Source organism: Macaca thibetana, chromosome 1 (genome assembly GCF_024542745.1).
Source record: "Macaca thibetana thibetana isolate TM-01 chromosome 1, ASM2454274v1, whole genome shotgun sequence".
NCBI lineage: Eukaryota > Metazoa > Chordata > Mammalia > Primates > Cercopithecidae > Macaca > Macaca thibetana.
Genome location: NC_065578.1, coordinates 20,637,083 through 20,655,837, shown reverse-complemented (window position 1 = coordinate 20,655,837; position 18,755 = coordinate 20,637,083). Strand labels below are relative to the sequence as shown.

The 18,755-nt window shown below is 42.6% G+C and overlaps 1 protein-coding gene across 5 annotated transcripts in view; it reads left to right on the top strand.

The window, feature by feature from the left end:
* USP48 (ubiquitin specific peptidase 48) overlaps nucleotides 1-18,755 on the top strand; it is a 102,732-nt gene that overhangs the window by 19,407 nt on the left and 64,570 nt on the right. For 4 of the 5 annotated variants that reach the window (XM_050790358.1, XM_050790348.1, XM_050790338.1 and 1 more), the window contains exons 2-7: nucleotides 8,535-8,655; nucleotides 9,616-9,772; nucleotides 13,117-13,244; nucleotides 13,589-13,713; nucleotides 14,627-14,735; nucleotides 17,931-18,064. In XM_050790358.1, the coding sequence (XP_050646315.1) occupies nucleotides 8,535-8,655; nucleotides 9,616-9,772; nucleotides 13,117-13,244; nucleotides 13,589-13,713; nucleotides 14,627-14,735; nucleotides 17,931-18,064 (774 nt within the window). Of the gene's footprint in view, nucleotides 1-8,534; nucleotides 8,656-9,355; nucleotides 9,491-9,615; nucleotides 9,773-13,116; nucleotides 13,245-13,588; nucleotides 13,714-14,626; nucleotides 14,736-17,930; nucleotides 18,065-18,755 lie in introns of those variants that run through there. The other variant, XM_050790368.1, reaches the window with a different exon arrangement.

The window sequence follows — 18,755 nt, the reverse complement described above, 5'->3', positions numbered from 1 at the left end:
AAGAAGAAGCAGAACATCTGTAAACGACCACTTGGAGTGAAATCCCTACCCCCTTTCCCATTCAAAGGATGAATCTTTGAACTGCATAGCCACTGTGAAATCTTTGATTATAAATTTTCCACTCATCGTGCATACTCTTAAATGACAGATCCTTGGAGATCTACCAAAACAGAACTGAAAGTGTATCTCCTACCTATAGTCAATATATTATAGAAGAAACTTACTCTTTCATACCCTTTGATACCTAGCCTACTACTTTTCTACTCTCCGAACACAAATTTTGATTTGTGGAAAATTGTTTTTTTTTTTTGCTGTGTCACCCAGGCTAGGGTGCAGTACCATAATCTCGGCTCACTGCAACCTCTGCCTCCCGGGTTCAAGTGATTCTCGTGACAGCTTCTGGAGTAGCTGGGATTACAGGCATTCGCCTCCACACCCAGCTAATTTTTATATTTTTAGTAGAAGTTTAGTAGGGTTTTGCCATGTTGGCCCGGCTGGTCTTGAGCTCATGGCCTCAAGTGACCCTCCCCCCTCAGCCTTTCAAAGTGCTGAGACTATGGGTGTGAGCCACTGCATCCAGCCTGGAAAATCGTTTTGTTACAATTTTGGGCATCATTCCAGATTTCTCCTTTTCTTTCTTGCCTGTCACATCTTATTAGTCCCCAGGTTCTATTGATTTATTCCCATCAATATGCTTGAACTTCCTCCGTTCCTATTCCCACTGAATTGGCTTTTTTTTTGGAGATGGAGTCTCACTTTGTCGCCCAGGCTGGAGTGCAGTGGGATCTCGGCTAACTGCAACCTTGGCTTCCTGGTTTCAAACGATTCTTCTGTCTCAGGTGATCCGCCCACCTCAGCCTTCCAAGGGCTAGGATTACAGGCATGAGCCGCCGCCCCCTGCCTGAATTGGCTTTTTAAGACCTCATCTTCCACGAGAAAAATTGTTAGTTATGTCTCACACCTTGTTTAGCTTTGGGGTTATGTCTCATGCCTTGTTCAGCTTCAGGCTGTCATTATTACTATTATTATTATTTTTTGAGACAGAGTCTTGCTCTGTCACTCAGACTTGAATGCAGTGGTGTGATCTCGGCTCACTGCAACCTCCGCCTCCTGGGTTCAAGCGAGTCTTCTGCCTCAGTCTCTGAAGTAGGTGGTACTATAGTCGCACGCCACCATGCCTGGCTAATGTTTGAATTTTTAGTAGAGACAGGATTTCACCATATTGGCCAGGCTGGTCTCGAACTCCTGACCTCAAGCGATCCGCCTGCCTCAGCTTCCCAAAATGCTGGGATTACAGACGTGAGTCACCGCGCCGGGCCCGGTCTGTCCTTTTTAGTGCTGCCAAAGTGTATCTCTGGCCTAAAATCACAGCAGATGTCTGCCTAGCACATCATAACCAAACCTTTTGGAGCCTATCCTCTGCCTAACACTTTCCTGTTCTCATCTAGTGCAGTCTTGGAACAAAGTACCCATTAGGGTTATCTGAATTCCTTATTGTGCTGTGGCATTGCCAATGTGCTGTTATTACTCAAGTTTTGTGGACATGTGCCCAGAAGTAGAATTATTGAAACAAAAACGTTGGTGTCATTTAACATTTTTGGGATATTTTCTTTAGGTATTTTCTCTGCAGGGTTATATGATATTTTGATTTATAAGAAATATATGCTTAGTCTTTGTACTACTTCTGGCACAGCTCCTAAAACCTTTGGAATCTCCAAAGTGACTAAGTGTCTTTTTGTATGCTAATGAAATGACTGATGGCTGGGAGCTCTTAGTAGCCTCCAGACAGAGAGGCTGGTTGCCAGGAGAACCAACCACTTGATGAGAGGGTTAGAACTTTTATTCTGACCTCTGGGAGGGGAGAGGAGCTAAAGGTTGTTGATCTCCGGTGGCCAGTGATTCAATCAGTCATGCCTGTGTAATCAAGTCTTTTCTTTTTTTTTTTTATTTTTTATTTTGAGACAGAGTGTCACTCTGTTGCCCAGGCTGGTGTGCAGTGGCATGATCTCGGCTCACTGCCACCTCCGCCTCCCGGGTTCAAGCAATTCTCTGCCTCAGTCTCCAAAGTAGCTGAGATTACAAGCGCCTGCCACCATGCCCGGCTAAGTTTTGTATTTTTAGTAGAGTCAGGGTTTCACCATCTTGGCCAGGTTTGTCTTGAACTCCTGACCTCATGATCCACCAGCCTCGGCCTCCCAAAGTGCTGGGATTACAGGCATGAGCCACTGGGCCCGGGCTTTTTAAAATTTTTTTTTGGAGATAGGGTCTCTCTCTGATGCCCAGGCTGGAGTGCAGTGGTGTGATTTCAGCTCACTGCAACCTCTGCCTCCGGAGTTCAAACAATTCTCTTATCTCAGCTTCTTGAGCAGCTGGGACTACAGGCATGTGCCACCACGCCCGGCTAATTTTTTGTATTTTTAGTAAAGACGGTTTTTTGCCATGTTGGCCTGGCTGGTGACAAATTCCTGGCCTCAAGTGATCTGCCTGCCTCAGCCTCTCGAAATGCTGGGACTACAGGTGTGAACCACTGCTCCCTGACACTGTCTTATATTTTGTGAAACACTCAGCCTCCTTGATCTGTCTTTATAGTTGATAGACACAAGTACACAAAACTATTTTTCTACTGTAAGGAAATTGGCATACATACACATGATGATAAATGATCCTTGACACCTGGGGCCTACTCTAATGAGGGATAAAATGGAGTTAGGGGCATTGGAGAATGACGAATGGGAGAGGCTACAGCCCTCTGTAGTTGTCATTCTGCTGTTCTGCTAAGGCTGGCTTTAGAAATAACAGCTTATAATTAGAACTGTGATTTGTGTCTGTCCTTTTCTTTTCTTTTCTGACGCAGAGTTTCTCTCTAGTTGACCAGGCTGGAGTGCAGTGGCGTGATCTCGGCTCACTGCAACCTCCGCCTCCCGGGTTCAAGCGATTCTCCTGCCTCAGCCTCCTGAGTAGCTGGGATTACAGGAATGTGCCGCCATGCCCGGCTAATTTTTTGTATATTTAGTAGTGACGGGGTTTCTCCATGTTGGTCAGGCTGGGCTCAAACTCCTGACCTCAGTGATCCGCCCGCTTTGGCTTCCCAAAGTGTTGGGATTATAGGCGTGAGCCACTGCGCCCGGCTGTTATTTGTGTGTGTTAAGTAGATTCTTTACCTCTCCAAGTAAGAGAACAAACACAACACCACCCCCCCTCCCCCCGCCCCGCCTCATATTGGGCTGTGTATGAAAGGCTTAGCAACAATTTAGACATTTAGAAAGTCCAAGCCTTTTTAATGGAAAGCACCGCCTTTGGCTTTTTGGTTCCCACCTGAAGTGTGGCCATAGAGGCTCGGAAGCCATAGGTTTAGCCGGGGGTGGTAGGCTATCACAGGTCACCTGCACTTGGCATTCTGCTGTGATGGTGTTCTAGCCAACTGAAGACTTGCTCAGTAATACCTAGCAAGCAATTAAGAAAATTTAAAAAGAACAACGCCAGTGTTCTGGGGCCTAATAATACAGATTGCTCCCAGCTTCTCATAGTAGCTTTTGAAAGTCTTATTGTGGTAATATTTAGGCCATAGGTTGTGTTTGCCTTTTGATGCCAGCTTTAGAACCAGTTAAGTATGCGTGATTTTTGGGTGGGGAGTGGTAGAGGTGAGGCCAGGGAGAGCCTACCTTTTGTTCATTGTCTGAATTATTTTGCTATCAGGAACTGAAAACTAAAATCTGACCAGATCCACTGGAACTATTTTCTGAGAATCATGTATGTGTTTGACCCATGGGAGTGTCTGCCTCCCCAGCCAAGTCATGCGAAACATGTTTACCACCCACTTGTCCAAGAGGAGGGAGTGAACAAACAAGACTTGATGTTACACCTTTGAAAAGCAGAGTTGAAAGAATTGATAAAATAAGTGCCTACTTTGTTTTAGAGGTGTGTTTTCACCATGGTTACTGACACTGTTTTTTCCTATCTCCCAAAGACCCTTGAGAGAGTCCATTGCCACTAGCTGTAGTTTTCTTTCAAAAGAACCTTCCTAATATATCCTTGTCACTGTTCCCAGGAAAGATTTTATGTTACTTTTCTCAGTCCCAGAATCAGCGTTCTTTTCTTTTCTTTTTTCTTTTCTTTCTTTTTTTTTGAGACAGAGTCTCGCTCTGTTGCCCAGCCTGACTGGAATGCAGTGGTGCGATCACAGCTCCCTGGTTCAAGCGATTCTCTCACCTCAGCCTTCTGAGTAGCTGGTATTACACGCATACACCACCACGCTTGGCAAATTTTTGTATTTTTAGTAGAGACGGGGTTTTGCCATGTTGGCCGGGCTGGTCTTAAACTCCTGACCTCAAGTGATCTGCCCACCTTGGCCTCCCAAAGTGCTGGGATTACAGGCAGGAGCCACCGTGCCTGGTCAGTTTTGTTTCTTTAACTCTTTTATAGTAGACCTTTCCCATTAGAGGTAAGTTATAAGCACTAAAAACCCTAGCTGCTTCTCCCCACAGTGGATGGGTTCTACTTTTATTTCATTAATAAGCTTTTTTCCCTCCTGGCTTTGACATAAGCTGACAAGACTGTTCTTAAATTGGTCAAACTTCAGTTTTCATTTTTATTATTTCAAAAGTTTTAAAATAGAGACAGGGTCTCACTTTGTTGCCCAGGCTGTAGTGCAGTGGCTGTTCACAGGTGCAATCATAGTTCATTGTAGCCTCCAACTCCTGGGCTTAGGCCATCTTCTGCCTGAGCCTCCTGAATAGCTGGCATTTTAAGCGTGTGCCACAACACCCAGCTTCATTTTTATATTTTAGAAGACAGTATGTTTAAACAGAACATTAAAACAATTATTTACTTATTTTTGGAATATGTAGTACATTTTATTGTTCAAAGCCTGAAAGATATAAAAGGGATGGGGTCAGCCTGGGCAACATGGTGAGACCCTGCCTCTACAAAAAAATATTAAAAAATTATCCAGGAATGGTGGCATGCACCTGTGGTCCCAGCTACTCCAGAGGCTGAGGCTGGAGGATCATTTAAGTCCAGGATGTAGAGGCTGCAATGAGCCATGAATGTGCCACTTCAGTGTGGGAGTCTCAAAAAAAAAAAAAAAAAAAAAAAAAAGGAAGTTCAGAGTGTTGTTTACTTCTGACTTACATCTGGCAAGTACAGAGATAATATTTGCCGATAAAGTTGTTTCCACTTTATAGCACACTTTTCTATCTAAACAAACAGGTGTGTTTACCCCATTTGTAAATTTTTAAAAATGGCAACATTTTGTACCTTCCTTTTTTTTTTTTAAGACAAAGTTTCACGCTTGTTGCCCAGGCTGGCGTGCGGTGGCATGATCTCACCACAACGTCCACCTCCCAGGCTCAAGCAATTCTCCTGCCTCAGCCTCTCGACTAGCTGGGATTAACAGGCATGCGCCGCCATGCCCGGCTGATTTTGTATTTTTAGTAGAAACAGGGTTTCTCCATGTTGGTCAGGCTGGTCTTGAAATCCTGACCTCAGTTTATCCACCTGCCTCAGCCTCCCAAAGTGCTGGGATGCACCATGCCTGGCCCACCTTCCTTTTTTCAACTAATGATACCATTATATATCACAACATTAAAAACTTTCCCTACCTTTTTATTTATTAATTATTATTTTTATTTTTTTTGAGATGGAGTTTCGCTCTTGTTTCCCAGGCTGGAGTGCAGTGGCATGATCTCAGCTCACTGTAGCCTCCACCTTCCAGTTTCAAGTGATTTCTCCTGCCTCAGCCTCCTGGGTAGCTGGGATTACAGGCGCCCTCCACCACACCTGGCTAATTTTTGTATTTTTAATAGAGATGAGGTTTTACCATGGTGGCCAGGCTGGTCTCGAACTCCTGACCTTGTGATCCACCCGCCTGGGCCTTCCAGAATGCTGGGATTACAGGCATGAGCCACTGTGCCCGGCCTACCTTTTTATTTTATGACAGCAGTAGTTTTTAATTGTTTGGTTATATTGTAATTTATTTTATTACTTCCATATGAATTTCCAGTCTTTTACTGTTACCGGTAATCCTTTAGTGGGCATCCTACAGAGATGCGCAGAACTTTGTCCTGTAATGTTCCATTATAGCAAAAGAAAAGCTAAGCGTATGTTACATTCAGTTGTGTCTCTTCGGTTTCCTTTAATCTGGAACGGTTAGTGGATCTTTCTTTGTATTTCATGACAGTGACTTATTTTGTAGAAAGTCCCTTGAGTTGGTTTGGTCTAATGTTTCCTCATGATTCAATTAAGGCCGTGCATTTTTGGCCAGAACATCACAGAAGGGATTCTGTGCTGTGCATTATACCAGAAGGTGTGTGGTGTCAATTAGATTCATTACTGGGTGTGTTAAATTTAAGTATTTGGTTAAGGTGGTGTCTGCCAGGTTTCTCCACTGAACGTTACTATCTTTCCCTTTGTAATTAACTTGTGCTGAGATACTTTGAGACATTGTAAATGTTGTTATTTCTCCAACTTGCCTACTTTAGCATCCGTGATGATTCTTGCCTGATTCTTTTTCTTTTCTGAATCTGATGTATGTCAAATGGAGATTTTTAATTCTGTCGTTCCTTCCACTTTGGTAGTTGGTTTTTTCCTAAAAGGAAGAGATTTTTCTTCCATCCATCTCACCATGAAGTGATGGATTCTTACTTTATACTATTGCTTATTTTGTTGCTAAATTTTGTTGCCAAATTTGACCAGTGGGACCTCCCCTTCCAGCCAACTCTTGTGTTCTTTTAACATGTCTCCATCACTCTTTCAGTACATCCTTTTAGGACAGGGTAAGATGTTGTAGGTTCATTTTCTAATTTCACTGACTGCCCTGGCCTTGGAATCAGCCATTTATTTCTCCAAGGAGCACTGGATTCTTTTACTGGATAATATTTAGAAGTCAGGATCTGTGTTTCAGAATTATTAACCCATGTCTCTATGGAAAAGAAGCCTACTAATTAGAGCTGGATATTTGTTCCTTTTGTCTTTAGCCAGAGGGTACTACTAAATGAGCTTGATGACTGTTCAAGTTACTTTGGTCAGTCACACCCCTCCCTACCCCTCCCCCACTCCTGCCTTCCCTTCAGTTTGGATCTTTTAGTTAGTTGAAATATGTTTTCTGTTTTGAATTTAGTTAGGGTTCCTGACATCCTTGTTGATTTTTTTTTTTTTTGAGACAGAGTCTCGCTCTGTTGCCCATGCTGGAGTACAGTGGCGCGATCTCGGCTCACTGCAACCTCCACCTCCTGGGTTCAAGCAATTCTCCTGCATCAACCTCCAGTCTTCAGCCTGTAGCTGGAATTACAGACGTGTACCACCATGCCTGGCTAATTTTTGTATTTCTAGTAGAGACAGGGTTTCACCATGTTGGCCAGGCTGGTCTCAAACTCCTGACCTCAAGTGATCCTCTTGCCTTGGCCTCCCAAAGGACTGGGATTACAGGCGTGGGCCACCATGCCTAGCCAGTTGATTTATTTTCGTTTGTGTGCGTGCGTGAAGTAGTATGAGAAACACTCACATGGTCCCAAATTGTGCATTATACGAAAAGGTACATTTCCTTTTCATTCGTTCATTCATTCATTTTTTCCGAGACAGAGTCTTGTTCTGTCGCTCATGCCAGGGTGTAGTGGTGCAGTCTTGGCTCCCTGCAACCTCCGTGTCCCGGGTTCAAGCGATTCTCCTGCCTCAACCTCCCAAGTAGCTGGATTACAGGCCCGCACCGCCACACCTGGCTAATTTCTGTATTTTTAGTAGAGACAGGGTTTCAGGCTGGTCTCGAACTCCTGACCTTGTTATCCACCTGCTTTGGCCTCCCAAAGTGCTGGGATTACAGGTGTGAGCCACCGTGCCTCCGGCCAAAAAGGTACATTTTTTTTTTAACCTTATTCCCACTCATGCTCTGTAGGTAACCAGTTTCATTAGTCTCTGGTTTTTCCTTTCTGTGTTTCTTTTTGTTCAAAATAAGCCAATATATGTGCACATGTATTTTCTTATATATTTCTTACATATAACAGTATACTACAGATACTCCTTTGCATTTTGCTTTTTTTACTTAATAATGTGTCCTGGATTTATAAATTACTTCATATCTGTTCATAGAGATCTTTTTCATGCTGTGTGTGTATGTTTTTTTTTGCGTGTGTGTGTGTTTTACAGTTGCATAGTACTCTGCCATATAGATGTACCATATCGTCTGTGTTTGGGCATTTCAGTGGCTTCCAATATTTTGTGATTAACAGACAGTGCTGTAATAAATAACCTTATGCATGAGATTTTGCGTTGTTGGAGGTATAGCCTAAGGAAGGATAAATCCTCAGAAATGAGATTGCTAGGTCTAAAGGTAGTTGTCTATGTAGTTTTGTCAGCAAGTGCATTTCTTCCAGCAGGATATGCATGCTTGCTTCTCGACAGCCTCAAAAAATGAGTGTCTTATACTTTCTCAGTTTTGCTAATTTATAGGTGAGAAGTGGTATCTCATTGTAGTTTTAATTTGTTTGTCTCTCATGAAACTATGGTCTTTTAAAAGTTAAACTTTTTTTTTTTTTCCTTAGACGAAACTGCAAAGGAAATCCGAATTGCTTGGTTGGTATTGGTGAGCATATTTGGTTAGGAGAAATAGATGAAAATAGTTTTCATAACATCGATGATCCCAACTGTGAGAGGAGAAAAAAGGTAAACCATCATTTTTTTAAGCGATTGCTATTATGCTATTTTTTTGTTTTTGTTTTTGCTTTTGTTTTGGGCCTGTGATCAGAAAGCTCTACTGATTTCAGGTAACCTGTGCAGCTTTAAGATAAGTAGTAGAACTTAAGGCTCTAAGCCACTTGAATTGGAACACTTCTTAATGATATGCTTTAGAACAGGCAGCTGCGTAATTCAGTAAGCCTTTAAATAATAGTTTTAGTTTGAATGCTGATTCTATGTTTGCTTTAACATTGCATGTTTTATTTCGAAATCTTAAAGCCTCTTTAAAGGAGATGGTAATTCAAGGGAACAAACTCACGATGATAGCATTTTGCTTTCTAGGGCTTGTATTTTATATATAATTTTGCTTTTTAAAAATATACATTAAATTTTCTAAACATAAAGCTTAGCGTTCACGAAATAGCCAAGTTTGTTGTATAGATATTTTAATAAAAGAATAATTCTTTGTAAGGTCAGGAATTCCCAACCTTATCTTTGGAAAAAGTTGCAGCCAGTTCCCTCTACCACCCCCAATCTTGAAAATCTCTAGAATATAAAGGAAGTTTTCTGCATAAGTTTTACTTGGTCATTCTACTGAATGCTGGCAGTTTAGATATACAGCAAACATAAAACCTATGTACGCTTTTTCAAAACCGATCTTTTCTAGAATCCACTGTTCTAATTTTAGATTTAAGTGGCTGGAGAAGACGATATGCTAGAGATGAGCAGTGATGCTGTCCGAAGTCTTTTTCACTCCTGTGGTCAACCCAAAATGGGGCTTTCATGAAAATTATGCCCTACTTCCAGCCAAGAGAAACTTAAGGTGGCTATACCATGTTGGTTGTGACGGTCTTACAAATTTTTAATCTGAAAATTTAAGAATAATGCTTAGAAATGTGTTGTTTAAAGGACAGTGGATTTTATAATGATAAATTTTGTATTTTGTAGAACTCGTTTGTGGGCCTGACTAACCTCGGAGCCACTTGTTACGTCAACACATTTCTTCAGGTGTGGTTTCTCAACTTGGAGCTTCGGCAGGCACTCTACTTATGTCCGAGCACTTGTAGTGACTACGTGTTGGGAGACGGCATCCAAGAAGAAAAAGGTGGGTGAAAGGGGTGGGGGAGAGCTCTCTTCCTGAATTGAGTCTTACTCTGTTTCCCAAGCTGGAGTGCAGTGGCGCCATCTTGGCTCACTGCAGCCTCTGCCTCCTGCGCTGAAGCGATTCTCCTGCCTCAGCCTCTCGAGTAGCTGGGATTATGGGCGCCCGCCCACACGCCCGGCTAATTTTTGTATTTTTAGTAGAGACAGGGTTTTACTATGTTGGCCAGGCTAGTCTCGAACTCCTGACCTCAAGTGATCTGGCTGCCTCGGCCTTCCAAAGTGCTGGGACTACAGGTGTGAGCCACTGTGTCTGGCCTAAACTTAATTTTTTTTTTTGTTAAGACAGTTTCACTCTTGTTGCCCAGGCTGGAGTGCAATGGCACAATCTCGGTTCACCGCAACCTCCACCTTTCAGGTTCAAGCAATTCTCCTGCCACAGCCTCCTGAGTAGCTGGGATTACAGGCATGCACCACCGCGCCCGGCTAATTTTCTATTTTTAGTAGAGACGGGGTTTCTCGATGTTGGTCAGGCTGGTCTGGAACTCCCAACCTCAGGTGATCCGCCCGCCTCAGCTTCCCAAAGTGTTGGGATTACAGACGTGAGCCACCGTGCCTAGCTTAAACTTATTTTTTTTATAGAGACAGTCTTCTCTGTTGCCCAGGCTGGTCTTGAACTTCTGGCCTCAATCAATCCTCCTGTCTCAGTCTCCAAAAGTGCTGGATTACAGACATGAACCATGGTGCCATGCCTTGAATAGCTTTTACCAGCCTGCAAAGCCTTTCCACCCCAAGGAGTAACATTTTATCTTTATTTTACAGATGATATATTGACTTGCTGAAAGCCACAGTTGGTAGTAAGGATATAAATATTCAGTCTGATTAGAAGACAGAAGCCACACAATAATTTGAACAGAAAAGGTTTTCTTTTGTTAGTTGTTTGTTTTTTGAGACAGGGTCTCACTTTTTCGCCCAGGCTGGTGCAAACACAGCTCACTGCAGCGTCAACCTCCCAGGCTAAAGCAATCCTCCTGCCAGAGCCCCCCAAGTAGTTGGAACTACAGGCGTGCACCACCACCTCTTGCTAATTTTTGTATTTTTTTTTGGAGGCAGCGTTTTACCATGTTGCCCAGGCTGGTCTCAAACTCCTGGGTTCAATCGATCCACCTTCCTTGGTCTCCCAAAGTTCTGGGAAGGCATGAGCCACAGCTCCTGGCCTTAAATAGCTTTTACTGGCCTGCAGTGCTTTTGCAGCCCAAGGAGTAATATTTTATCTTTATTTTGAAGATGATGTATTGACTTGCTGAAAGCCACAGTTGGCAGTAAAGAGATAAATATTTAGAGTCCAATTAGAAGATAGAATAATTTGAAAAGGGAAAGTTGAGAATTAATAACAGGAAATTAGAGAAATGAGGAATTGGTTGATAAAAGTTAAAGAGGATTTTAAAGAATACAAGGACAGCAGATACAGGGAGCAACCTGTATCCCTGGGCTGAAAGAGAACATCCAACGGACAGTCTGCCACCCCCATGGCCCAGGCTTGAGGTCCAGACCTCTTTGGACACTGCTGGGATGCCTCCCTGGGCATCCCTACTGGAAACTGTCCATGAGAAGGTGCTGGGCCTTGGAACCCCCTACAGAATCACCTGAAAGAGTGTCTGGGAGGCCGTTCACAGGGTGGTCGTTCGAGAGGAAGTGCCTCACTGGAGGCACTGTACTGTGAAGCTATTAAAAGAGGTGCTGGGGAAGCTGCTGACCACTGTTAGGTGCAGGAACCTGGAGCCCTGGAGGAAGCTGACCTGCAGCAGGCTGGTGAGGAGGCACAACTAAACCCTGCAGTGCCCTTCACTGATAAGCCTTACCTTCTTGATAACTGGCAAAGGACAAGTATTTGCAGAGCCCATCTCTCATCACTGAGCAAGCAAAGAAGGGTGGATTTGGAGCTGAGAAGCAATAGGTTAATAACTTAAAGAAGATAAGACTTTGGTCTTCTGGGCTCTTAACATCCATGCTTTCTGTTCCATCCCCTGCACTAGCTCATTAAAACTTTCAACTCTGAAATTCTAGGGTTTTGTATTCTTCACTTGAGTGTAAATTGCTGTGCTTGAGATCCCAAGTCCACATTAACTGGACTTTAAAAAATCATGACTAGACACTAGTCATGATTGCTGTTGTTGCTTTAATACAGGTAGGCTCTTGCCTTTGGGGAGTGTATGTGGACAGTCCTGGCTGCCTCATGACGTCCACAAAACACGGTTGCTAATTCTATTTCTTTTTTTTTTTCCTCCCAGACGGAGTCTCACTCTGTTGCCCAGGCTGGAGTGCAGTGACACGATCTCAGCTAACTGCAGCCTCCATCTGCTGGGTTCAAGTGATTCTCCTGCCTCAGCCTCCCGAGTAGCTGGGATTACAGGCGTGTTCTCCCATGCCCGGCTAATTTTTGTATTTTTAGTAGAGACAGACGGGGTTTCACCATGTTGGCCAGGCTGGTCTTGAACTCCCGACCTTGTGAACCGCCCACCACGGCCTCCAAAAGTGCTGGGATTACAGGCGTGAACCACCACACCCCGCCTTGAGCCACTATGCCCGCCGTGTCTTTTAAAGTTGTTTTTTTGTTGTTGTTGTTGTTTTTTAGAGAGTCTCGCTCTGTCACCCAGGCTGGAGTGCAGTGGCATGATTTCTGCTCGCTGCAACCTCTGCCGCCTCAGCTCAAGCTATCCTTGTACCCCAGCCTCCCGAGTAGCAGGGATTACAGGTGCTCACCACCACACCCGGCTAATTTTTGTATTTTTAGTAGAGGTGGGGTTTTACCATGTTGACCAGGCTGGTCTTGAACTCCTGACCTCAGTTAATTCTCCTGCCTCGGCCTCCCAAAGTGCTGGGATTACAAGTGTGAGCCACCGTGCCCAGCTTTGTTTTTTGTTTTTGAGACAGTCTCGCTCTGTTGCTCAGGCTGGAGTGCAGTAGCACAATCTCGGCTCACTGCAGCCTCTTCCTCCTGGGCTCAATAGATGCTCGTGTCTCAGCCTCCCAAGTAGCTGGGATTACATGTGTGTACCACCACATCCAGCTAATTTTTGTGTTTTTTTTAGTGGAGATGGGATTTCTCCATGTTGGCCAGGCTTGTTTTAAGCTTCTGGTCCCTGCTTTGGCCTCACAAAGTGCTGGGATTACAGTCATGAGCCACCGCTCTCAACCTTTTTCTTTTAAAGTTTTAAACTGATAATAAAGTATTAATCTAGTTTGGATGTAGGGGTGTTTATGTTCTCATGTGAAGAGGAAGTACCATTTTCTGAAAAGAAAAGTAGCAACTTAAGAAAACCCAAATTTATATTTTTGTTTTAATAGATTATGAGCCTCAAACAATTTGTGAGCATCTCCAGTACTTGTTTGCCTTGTTGCAAAACAGCAATAGGCGATACATTGATCCATCGGGATTTGTTAAAGCCTTGGGCCTAGACACTGGACAACAGCAGGTAAGAACTGAATTTTTTTTTTTTTTTTTTTTAGTATTCAGAGGTACCCAAGCATTCCTTAGAATGTTTATAAAGGGAGATGAAATAGAATGCTTTTTAAAATTAAATTTTTTCTATTTTGAGTGAAAGCCTTTATTTACTGTCAAATATTTTACACATTATACTTGATTCCATTTATGGAAATTCATATGTGGGCAAAAACTGATTGAACATAGCTGTAGCCCCTTTTTGAAAATGTTAAGTTGAAAGTATAGGTAGATTCTGGAATGTTGAATATATTGCTATTTGTAGTAGAAGTTGAAAAGCAAGATATGATTTTTCTTTTCAATAACCTAAACTTGTAGGATGCTCAAGAATTTTCAAAGCTCTTTATGTCTCTATTGGAAGATACTTTGTCTAAACAAAAGAATCCAGATGTGCGGAACATTGTTCAACAGCAGTTCTGTGGAGAATATGCCTATGTAACTGTGTAAGTCTGTTTCAACTTTTTCATGATACATTTTGTTCTAAGACAGTTGCTCATATGTTAACTATTTTTCAGTGCAGTTCCAGGTTATAGCTTTAGTGGGTTATCATGGGACTTGAAATATTTATGGTAATACATTTCCATGGGAACACATAAACAAGTGACTTGGTAATTGCAGTTGAACCCATCCAGGTGTTCAGAATGGTGTCTGGGTGAGCTCTTGCAATCTGCTCTTGCTTTATGGCTGTGTGGTATGAGTTAAAGAGGAAGATTGGAACTGGCTAGAATACTAAAAGTAAATGTAAAATGCCTGTTAAAAAATTCGCATGAGTACAATGTACAGCATTTGGGTGATGGTAACACTGAAACCTAGACTTTGCCACTGTGCGATATGTTCATGTAACAAAACTGCATTTGTACCTCTTAACATTTATTTTAAGCAAATTTCTCAGTGAATGCTTAGCTTTACCAGTCACTTTCTGTTTTTCTTTTCTTTTCTTTTTCTTTTTTTTTTTGAGATGGAGTCTCGCTCTGTTGCCCAGGCTGAGTGCAGTGGCGTGATCTTGGCTCACTGCAACCTCCACCTCCCAGGTTCAAGTGATTCTCCTGCCTCAGCCTCCTGAGTAGCTGAGATTACAGGTGTGTGCCACCACACCTGGCTAATTTTTGTATTTTTAGTAGAGACGGGGTTTCACCATGTTGGTCAGGCTGGTCTCGAATTCCTGACCTTGTGATCTGCCCGCCTTGGCCTCCCAAAATGCTGGAATTATATTTCATTTTTAGTATACATAATTTCTGTGAAAGAGAACTAATGAAGGTTATAAATGCTTTTTTCCATCTTTCTAGGATGTAATACAATTTAACTTTGTTGCTTTCCACACTCTGATTTGAATTTTGTCATTCTATTTTATTATAGTTGCAACCAGTGTGGCAGAGAGTCAAAGCTTTTGTCAAAATTTTACGAACTGGAGTTAAATATCCAAGGCCACAAACAGTTAACAGATTGTATCTCGGAATTTTTGAAGGTATTCACATTTTGGTGTATGTATTGTTCCTGCCCATTAACAGTTAAATGGTATGCTGAATGCTATTCTGTTTTGATTTAGTGACTAGAGCTTTTATTGTGTCAGCTTTTTCTATATAAGAAGCGTCTCTGTTTGTGTAATGATTCAGAAGAAACTTTATGAAGTACCAAAGCAGGCTGTGTCTTAAAAATAATTTTGCTTATTTCAAGTTATTTTGTATGTAAAGTTATGTATGTGTGAGAAGATACTATTCTGTGAGTGGGTAGTGGGGTATTGAAAGAGCTCTATGCTCGGTTATCATAAAGGTAATTTACCTTGTCATGCAGTGAAAACTAGAATGTGTTAAATATGAAACTTTTTTACATTGATCAGGCCATTCTGCTTTCTGTATATTTAGATTCATGTGGAGATAATTCAGTGATTCTGTTCTGAGTGGAAAACTGCTAAGAGGAACCGTTTGTTGTCAAGCATGAGTGTATACATAGCGTAATAGACAAGCTTATTATCTAGCTAGCTAGCTAGCTAGCTGTCTTCAGATATATTTTGTGCTTTCTTACTTCCTCAGCTCATCCATGAGCATGCCTAAAGTAGTCATTGAATTCATTTCGCTGAATTTTTTTTTTGAGATGGAGTTTCTCTCTTGTTGCCCAGGCTGGAGTGCTATGGCACAATATCGGCTCATTGCAACCTCCACCTCCTGGATTCAAGTGATTATCCTGCCTCAGCCTCCCAAGTAGCTGGGATTACAGGTGTGGGCCACCATGCCTGGCTATTTTTTTTTTTTTTGATTTTTAGTAGAAATGGGGTTTTACCATATTGGTCAGGCTGGTCTCGAACTCCTGACCTCAGGTGATCCGCCCACCTCGGCCTCCCAAAGTGCTGGGAATACAGGCATTAACCACTGCGCCTGGCCACTGAATATTTATTGAGTGCTCACTGTGTCAGATACTTTCAGCTGTTGGGGATTAATTAGCCTTTATGGAGCCTATAAAGTAGTGGTATAGGCACCAGGGAGGGACAGTAAAATAAAGTTAGAATAGATAGTGGGTCAACTATAATAAGGGCTTTGGAGAAAAATAAAGCAGGGAGGGTGGCGCTGGGCAATGTGCTAGGGAGTAGGGTGGAGTGGGTGGAGTTTGAAATAAAGTGATTGAAGGTGAAGGGGTGAGCCCTGTTAGAATCAAGGAGAAGAGTGTTCTAGGTAGATGAAATAGCAAGTGCAGAGCCCAAAATGAGAATGTGCCTTGCCTGGTGGATTGAGGAACATCCTGGGAGGGGGGCAGTTAGTGTGGCTGAAGTGAGTAAGTGATAGAAGATAAAGTCATAGAGATGACACAAGGGCCATATCAGAGAGGGCCTAGTAAACCTTTGTCAGAAGTTTGACTTCTACTCTGTGTGAGATTGAGATGTCATCAGGGTCATACGCATAGGAGTGATACAGTCTGTTTTAAAGGGTAACTGGGTGCTGAGAATAGGCTGAAGATGGGTTGAGGGCAGATGGGAGTGCATGGTGGCTTGGACCATGGGTTAACTGAAGAGGTGATAAGCACCAATTGGCTTTTAGATATATTGTCTAAGAGCAGATAAAATTTGCAGGCCGGGGCCGGATGTGGTGGCTCATGTCTGTAATCCCAGCACTTTACGAGGCTGAGACAGTAGGATCATTTGAGAACAGGAGTTTGAGACCAGCCTAGGCAACATAATGATAGACTGTCTTTGCAAAAGATAAAAAAATTAACCAGGCATGGTGTTGAACAGCCATACTCCCAGCTACTCAGGAGGCTGAGGCGGGAGAATTGCCTGAGCTCAAGAGTTTGAGGCTGTAGTTGCTAGCTATGATTGCACCACTGCACCCCAACCTTGGTGACAGAGCAAGACCCCATCTGTAAAAATAAAAAAATTTAAAAAAAAAGATTTTTTTTTTTTTAAATTTGCAGACTGGATGTGGGAGAGTAAGAGGGGAGTCAAAGATTACTAAGATTTTTGGCCTGATCAACTGAAAGAATGAAGTTGCTCTAACTGAGATGGGGAGGACCTGAGAGGAGCAGGATTGAGAGGAATTAGGAGTTTGGCTTTGAGCATGTTACATTTGAGAGGTATAGTTCCAGGAAGAAGTTGTGGCTGGATAAAATCCCCAAGGACTGAGGCCTGGGACATTCAAATTTTAGGGATCAGGGAGGTAGGAGCAGCTGGCACAGGAGGCTTGGAGGAATGCCAGTGAATTAGGAGGAAAGTTGGTGAGTGTGGTATCCTGGAAGCCAAGTGAAGAGATGATGGTACCAGTATTGCATTACTTACGATAATACGGCACAAAAAGCTTGAGCTCAGGAGTTTGAGTCTTCAGTTAGCTATGATTGGCTGCAATTAGCTTTATAGAAATATAAAGGCAAATTTTAAAAAGAAACCACTATCAGCTAAAATGTTTGATTTTTCTACACGTCTCTTTTTAGCTTTTTCTCATGAATATGTTTCAGTAATTTTAACCAAATATGTATATAATTTTGTATTCTGGTGCCCATATGTAGTTTTTACACTCCCTCCTTTTTTTTTCTTCATTTTTTTGAGACAGAGTCTCGCTTTGTTTCCAGGCTGGAGCGCAGAGGTGTGATCTCAGCTCACTGCAAGCTCCACCTCCCGGGTTCAAGTAATTCTCGTGTCTCAGCCTCCTGAGTAGCTGGGACCACAGGTGTGTACCACCATGCCTGGTTAATTTTTGTATTTTTAGTAGAGACGGGGTTTCACCAGGGCAGCCAGGCTGGTCTTGAATTCCTGGCCTCAAGTGATCCACCCACCTCGGCCTCCCAAATTACTGGGATTACAGGCATGACCCATGCTGCCCAGCCTTTTTGCTGTTTTTAAATGAATGTTGCATCAAAATACATGTGACATTTCTTTTTAAAACTTACTTTAGAATTCCCAGAAGTGGGATTACCAGGACAAAGAACCTAAAACAAGTATTTTTAATATCATACATTTGGGAAATAGGCACATCAGTTTTAAATATCAGTGTATACAACTTGATAATGTCACTGCTGAACAGTTCCCATTACTTTGTGTGTCCATTATTTATAGTAGCTGTTTTTAAATAGCGTGAGAGCTGTTAACTAAAATGAAATTATACTTTACATCCAGGGTTTTATCACTTGTTTTAAACCCATCTTCTTTTTAAAATTAATATGTCTTATTCTTGATCAGGAAGAAAAATTAGAAGGAGACAATCGCTATTTTTGTGAGAACTGTCAAAGCAAACAGAATGCAACAAGAAAGATTCGACTTCTTAGCCTTCCTTGCACTCTGAACTTGCAGCTAATGCGTTTTGTCTTTGACAGGTAAATGTGTGCAAATAGTAGTATTTGTTGTTCATTGTGGTACTATGTACAGACTTTACCATAGATAGATGAGATGATAAAATGATTGTAATTTGAAACTCTAGATTTGAGGATGAAAGTTATAGATGGAGCCTGTCATTTTGAAATGTCAGTATTTCATGATTTGATTATCATAAAAATTTTAAAGAAGCCAACCATATATAATTGATAACTAGAAAAGTAAAAAATCCTTACTTTTTTTATTCTAAGAAAGTATTAAAAACTGTAGGCCGGGCGCGGTGGCTCACGCCTGTAATTCCAGCACTTTGGGAGGCCAAGGTGGGCGGATCACGAGGTCAGGAGATCGAGACCATCCTGGCTAACACAGTGAAACCCCGTCTCTACTAAAAATACAAAAAAATTAGCCGGGTGTGGTGGCGGGCACCTGTAGTCCCAGCTACTCAGGAGGCTGAGGCAGGAGAATGGTGTGAACCCGGGAGGTGGAGCTTGCAGTGAGCCGAGATCGCGCCACTGCACTCCAGCCTGGGCAACAGAGCGAGACTCCACCTCAAAAAAAAAAAAAAACTGCAAGGGCCGGGTGCGGTGGCTCACGCCTGTAGTCCCAGCACTTTGGGAGGCTGAGGCGGGTAGATCACCTGAGGTCAGGAGTTTGAGATCAGCCTGGCCAACATGGTGAAACCCCATCTGTACT